General features: G+C 32.6%; 1 protein-coding gene across 1 annotated transcript in view; it reads right to left on the reverse strand.

Annotated features, from left to right (window-relative positions):
* The window catches only part of LOC106873178 (uncharacterized), a 38,174-nt gene that overhangs the window by 16,645 nt on the left and 14,397 nt on the right, over window positions 1-7,132 (reverse strand). Inside the window, exons 3-7 of the mRNA XM_014920410.2 lie at window positions 4,918-5,046; window positions 4,220-4,332; window positions 2,900-3,017; window positions 1,516-1,679; window positions 512-571 (exon numbers count right to left, since the gene is read on the reverse strand). Coding sequence (XP_014775896.1) covers window positions 512-571; window positions 1,516-1,679; window positions 2,900-3,017; window positions 4,220-4,332; window positions 4,918-5,046 — 584 coding nt within the window. The remainder of the gene's footprint in view (window positions 1-511; window positions 572-1,515; window positions 1,680-2,899; window positions 3,018-4,219; window positions 4,333-4,917; window positions 5,047-7,132) is intronic.

Here is a 7,132-nt window from a genome sequence, read left to right on the forward strand (position 1 = left end):
ATATATATATATATATATATATATATATATATATATATATATATATGCATACAGTGATGTCTGGTGGTGCCTCAGGCTGTAGGTACCTTACTTCAATGTTCTCTATTCCGACCCTTTAAAATCATGATAGACATTGAAATGCTGATGCTATGTCGATGTTTTGAAATGGTAATGATTTCTTAAAATACATGAAAGATAAACAACCACTGAAGATAAACTTTGAAATACAAAACTTTTTGATTACCACCATTGTCTCTTTGAATATAAGGTAACCGTCAACACTTAATATAAATTTTAGCTATTTAGTAACATTGTGGACATATTTAGCATACCCTTTATTTTGGCTTGAGTAATAAACATCATTACTCCTCGTATATTCACCTGTAACAGCTTACATTAGGGAACACAGAAAACAACAATTTATGCTATTATCCAAATTAACAGAATCCTTTTAGAACATTATAATTTAACAAAATGTTATAAACAAAGACCAATATGAAGAATAACTTACACTTATTTCGTAGATTCCAGGACATAATCCATAAAATTTGTGTTTTAATTCGGAGAGTGTCTGAAGAGGATAACAAAAAAAAAAAAAATCATCTGTAAAGAATATATGCAGTTAAATGGCATGAAGGAATAAAGGTATAAAGTAATTTAGCAGAGCCTCTTCAAAACTGGTTTTTAATATGTCCATATCAAAATAATTTTTTATAAGATTGAATTTTCATTTTCGTTTTCATGTAGAATATGGTAATAGTTACTTTTACTTGTTTCAGTCATTTTGACTGTGGTCATGCTGGAGCACCGCCTTTAGTCGAGCAGATCAACCCCAGGACTTATTCTTTGTAAGCCTAGTACTTATTCTATCGGTCTCTTTTTGCCGAACCGCTAAGTTACGGGGACGTAAACACACCACCATCGGTTGTCAAGCGATGGTGGGGGGACAAACACAGACACACATACATATATATATACGACGGGCTTCTTTCAGTTTCTGTCTACCAAATCCACTCACAAGGCTTTGGGTGGCCCGAGGCTATAGTAGAAGACACTTGCCCAAGGTGCCACGCAGTGGGACTGAACCCGGAACCATGTGGTTAGTAAGCAAGCTACTTACCACACAGCCAGATAGCAAAAAGTTTAAAATGAGATCTTCTTTAAGAAAATAGTTTAGGGAAGAGAGCAATAAGCTTACATTTATTTTACTTGTACCTTTTCAATGATGTTAATCCCAGACAAAATGAGATAAAATGTTCTGAGAACATTTTTATGAGAGTTTATAAAATCTATGTTAAAAGCCTCTACATTTTCTATGGCAGGGAATTCATATACATGGTAAATCCTTAAACCAATACAAGAGAATGAGTTTTATGCAATAGATCTCTACTTAGAATGAATTAACGAATAATATGAGTCAAGACAGAGAAATAATTTGCTTTAAAAAAGATATATTTTCTTTATTTCATTACTGATAATTTACAAATAACACTGAAACAGAGAAAAATGACAAACCTTGGAAGAACTGACAGCCACCTCCTTTAAAATTCGTAACTGTCCATCATAAAGTGTTAAATTATACACTTTTATATTACATTTTGAAGGTCCTTGTTTAAACTCCACAATTAACGCGTCATCTTTCAATGAATAGTCTATTTTACTTATCCATTCACGACACACTGCAAAAGTAAAGAGAAACCATTTATGTGAACATAAACATTACACAGATAGTAAATGTTGTTAAAGTAGGCCAAGGCTGACTAAATTTAAACAGAAAATATTTAAGGTTATAATTTTCATGTCAATATCTGAATGATTGTTGTTCCCACAATATTACAAGAGACATTCCCACCAACAAGCTTCAATACCTTTATTACCAAATCTCATCTTTAACAGTAGAGGTCAACATGCTCTCTCACATGTCAGAAACTTGCAGCAGAAATGTCCATGAATGTTTAGAATCATTAACAGCAGAAAGAAGTCATTCTTCCTATTAATATAATTCTGTGCAATTAGATAGGAATTGCCATGAACAGCCAGTCTTAAATTCCTCACATATGGCCTGAACAGCTATAAAGTTTGGGCTGATAATTGAGCCCAGACAGATAATCAACTGTCTGTTAAATTGAACTCATTACTAAACTGTCACCTTGCTGACTACCCTTCTGTATTTGGTTTGTACAACCCTCACACCATATTCATCTACCTGTAGCTTCCTTAGTGCCTACCAGAGCACAAAGCATGGAATCTTGTCTAAAACATTCTTTGGGATAACAGATGCTACCAACTTTCTTTCAGTCTGTTTAAGATTATTTCTCAGATTTCTCTATCATGCCATTCATAGTATTTTTTCTATTCAACCTCCTTACCAATAACCAAAATGTAGGTCTATGTCACTATCTCTCTTCTATCATGTTTCATACCTCCTCTCTTACACATTACTCTGCTTCCCTCTTCTCACTCACTCCTCTCTTACTCTCTCACCCTGGTTCTGTCCATGTTATCCTTCTCTTCTTGGTCACAATGTCTAGAATAAATGTAGAGAGCATACAGATAATTTTTTGGTCTTACCAAAGATATGACAACCTGTCTAGCATTGGTGCCATGATAAAAGGTAACAGTACATTCTGTGAAGTTGTTGGTGCTCAAAAGAGCATCCAGCCAATGAAACTGTGCCAAAAATCAAATGAGACATGGTGAGAATGGTCCCTAACCCTTCTAGGAGGCAGAAATTCCAAACAAGTACCGATGACTCTGATGATATAACCCTCTCCAAGATCATGCCAAGAGATCTATAATAGTTATGATGATGATGGTGGTAGTGATGGTGGTGAAAATGATGATGTCACCACCATTTTCCTCCAAGATTTTAAATAAATAATAATTTCTGGTTCCTTACTGAATGTATCAACTTCCTGAGCAGGAGGATAATTGTTTCCAGATTCCGGCAACGGATAAAGATGAACCAAAATTTCTTTATTTTTTGTTACAGGATATATTTCAAATTTAAAGTCATGCTGCAAATAAATTTTTTAAATTCTATTAATATGACAGAATATTTAAAACATTGTTCAGTTCAATCAAATTTTATAATAATTTTAATTATATTAAAAAAATTAAAACATTCAGCTATTTTACTCTGTTATCATTTTGATATATTTTTCATTGTCTAAATCTAATCCTCCACAAGGATTATGTAAACAATTCTTTGTTGGCCCATTTATATTAATATAAATATCATTTGAAGTGACTACACATATTTTGCAGGTATTTTAAGATCTTAGACCAAAGCTTATTGCACTTCTCACCTTCATTGACATTTATCATTGTCAACAACATTCAGAATTATTTTACCTGTGTATATTAGAACCTTGCTGATCCTCCTAACTTCTGTCTCAGTTACTTTTTTCATCAAAAATATTGAAGTCACAATTACCTTTCCTCAATATTGTTGACTAGCATTTATGTAGCAAGGAATGCCTACTCTTTTAGATACAAAGAAATGTGATAATTCTTCTTTAGACATGCTTACTTTAAATTTGTTGTTGATGTTAGTCTTCACTAAGTCATAGCTACGAAGCAGAGCCATTACATACATATTACACAAGTGTAAACTTAATGAGGAACTTTTCTTCTTTTTTAGCTCTTTTATTACCTTCAATGCTCAACAACTACTACTTTCTACAGTCCAAACCAAAAAACATTCACATCTTTCTTTAATTTTCCAATTTTTTCCTTCAAAAGGAACAAATATTTACCAAACCATTTCGTCAGAAGTCCCTTCCTTCAGCAACATCCAAAATAGAACTTTCACTCCAAAAGTCCACGTTAGTCCCTTTGTCTCTAACATTATCTTTATAATCAACCTTAAAATTTAGTTCAACATCACCAAATACTTCAACTTCACCAAGCCAATGAGAGAACTTCTATATGGTTGCTTAACCTTCTAAATATAAAAGTTAAATATCCCTCAAATCACTTCCCATCTTGTTTCTAAAATGAAGGTATTTGTAAATGTATCCCAAGAAACACTGTATGAATAAAATACAAGGTGGTCAACACTGATGTATCTCTGATCAAAGGTTATCTTGATCAGGACTAAAAAATAACTTCATCTCCAGCAAATCAATAGAACATGCAGGGTCAGTAATATATTCCATGTAGATGACCACCTTCCTGGGGTTAAGGAAAGATTCTTTAAAGATAGAATCGTACTCACATTACTATTGGATTTGTTCTTCAGAAATTCAGAAAAGTCCAAAATTCTACAGATTTTTTTATCAGAACCTTTAAACTCATATTCAATTTTAAATCCTTTTAAATGGGTTAAACCTATTAAAATAAAATAATATATTTACTCATGCAATGATTCCAAAAATATACATATCTACTGGCTAGAGGATTTTACCCAAACTAACTTGTACAGCCACATACAGTGACATAATTAACTTTATAACTATTTTTAGTATTGTGTGTGTGTTTTACTACTATATAGAGTATCATACTCACTATATATTAAAAAAAATTTCTACTTTTAGTCTTGTTTTTACATATTTATAACAAGAAGAAACAGCATGAATTTGCAACATTCCTGTCTTTTACAAAAGTATTTGTTCCAAAAGAAAATAAATTTTATTGAGAATCAGAACCAGACTTCAGACTCAGCTTGCAAAAAGATTGTCTTATTATTCAGGTCTTGGAAAATGTTATACAATAATAACTGATAAAACATTACAATGTTCACATTTTAAGAACTAGATCTGACATAAAATTTAGTACAGAATCTCTATAAAAACTTAATTTTTAAATTTCCTTTAAGAAATGGAATCTTTGTCTATGCAATAAACATTTTTTGAAGTAAATGCACCATTTGATTATAACATAATGGCTTATAGAAATTAAGAGAAATTTTCTTACTTGCATTCCACACAGCTTTTATTCCCCTTTTGCCATTTCGCAGGAAATCTGTTAGTTCAAGAATCTTTGGCTTTTCTGGGTACTTTCCATTAGGAAAAGGTTTGAAGACATCCAAATCCTTCTGACAACCTGAAACATGGAAAATATTTCTTTGAAATCTATTGACATTATAGAAAAACTAATTTTTACATCATTAATAGTTCTTGGATAAGCATGGACATTCCTGTTGTAGATGACAGGTGAGGGTTCAGCAATTTCTGCATGAATGATTTGTTTATAAAGATCAAATGTTTGTGCTGTACATAAGCTCGCTCCCTCCATCAAATCAACATTGCATGTACCCATGCACACTGTGCTACACATCAGATGTCAAAATATTTGCAGAGTAACATGAGACAAAGTGTTTTTCTCAAGATCACCATGTGCAACTTGGTCTAGGAATCAAATCAACAGTTTTGAAATTACAAGGGCAACACTCTCACCACTGAGCCATATGCTAACACTCTTGGATATTATATAAGGAGAAAAAGAATGGAATAAGGGGCTAAAGCACTTATTTATTTATTTATTTATTTATGTGTTTCAGCCAAGTGGCTGCGGTCATGCTAGTTGAGATAATTAACCATTCTTATCATTATTTTCTAATTTAGTTGATCAATATTTCTAACAATTCTTAGATATTCAAAGTCAAGACTATGAAATATATAAACCTTGTTTAAATGAGTTTATCTAAATTATCAACATAAAGTTTTAGTTTCTAAATTATAGAAACAGTACCATTTATTCTATATTTCCATACACCTACCTCTAATTTATTTAAATTCTATCAATATATACTCCCTTCACAACTAAATGATGCAATGTTAGAGAAACAGCCTCATTTGTAGATTGCATCTATAAACCTTATCCTGTACATTATGGAAGCATCATTTTATACCAAGTAGTTTTAGACTGCCACTGTCAGCCAATTAGTAGAGAAATATATGTTCCTTCAACAGAAAAACTGATGCAGGATAGAGGGGGATACTTAGTCTATCCCAAAACACTCTAGTGCTGGTGGTGATATGATAAAATTAACCTGGTCGACAATGAGGTTGGCAACAGAAATATATGATAGAAGAGGAATCTAGTTGTAAAAAAACTGGCCAAAAAGGAGAAAGGAACAAAGAAAGATTAGAGAGAATATATCAAACAATTTCTCTAGTTTCAGTGGCATGATAAAAAGTATCAATGTTGTGGAATAGTTGGTAACAGAAAAAACATCCAGTCTAACATCCAGTCTAACAGTGAAAACCATGCCAAATAAATGAATAGAGGTTTGGAAGTAGGACTCTTTAATCTCACAACACACAATCTCTCAAGTACTAGTGGCATAATAAATTGTAGTCAATCAAGGTTATATGAAGTGGTTGTGATAGAAGAGGAATCTAGTTGTAAAAAAACTGGCCAAAAAGGAGAAAGGAACAAAGAAAGATTAGAGAGAATATATCAAACAATTTCTCTAGTTTCAGTGGCATGATAAAAAGTATCAATGTTGTGGAATAGTTGGTAACAGAAAAAACATCCAGTTAGCTGTGAAGACATACTAAAAATAACATTATGTACTGAACAACAGCAGAGTTGGTAGACTTTATTCTGTTGCTGTAGGTGCTAGAGAATTAAGGGGCATGACATGACGCAGTCAAACCTGTCTAATCCATGGGAAAACACTCACACAAAACAATATTTTTTACAAAAGCACACTAAATCAGTCTTTGTTGTTTAAGATATTTAAAAGGCTGCAAATTTACAATGTCTTCTGATCTTTATGTATATCACAAATACCTCTGTCTGTTTGTCTGTGTGTATACACACACACACACACACACAGGGCCAGATTTATGGGGGTGCCAAATATGCAATTGCCCTGGCTCTTAATATTGAGAGCTCCTTTCTACAAAGGATATGGTGCACTCAATATAGGGTGGCCACTCAACTTCCCAACAATATTGCATGAAGAGGCTACCTTTCAAATTACAAAGATCTGTACTGCTTAAAAAAATGTAATGGATTCTCTTTAATGATAAATAACCAAAGATTTTCTTCACTTTAATGACAACAGTTTATAGAATTAAAAAAAAAAAGCTAAAGAAAAGCAGATTTTTCTACTTTAGCAACACTAGTCCCCAAAAGCCTAAATGTGTGTGTGTGTGTGTGTGTGTGTGTGTGTGTGTGT

This window comes from Octopus bimaculoides, chromosome 11 (genome assembly GCF_001194135.2).
Source record: "Octopus bimaculoides isolate UCB-OBI-ISO-001 chromosome 11, ASM119413v2, whole genome shotgun sequence".
Classification (NCBI taxonomy): domain Eukaryota; kingdom Metazoa; phylum Mollusca; class Cephalopoda; order Octopoda; family Octopodidae; genus Octopus; species Octopus bimaculoides.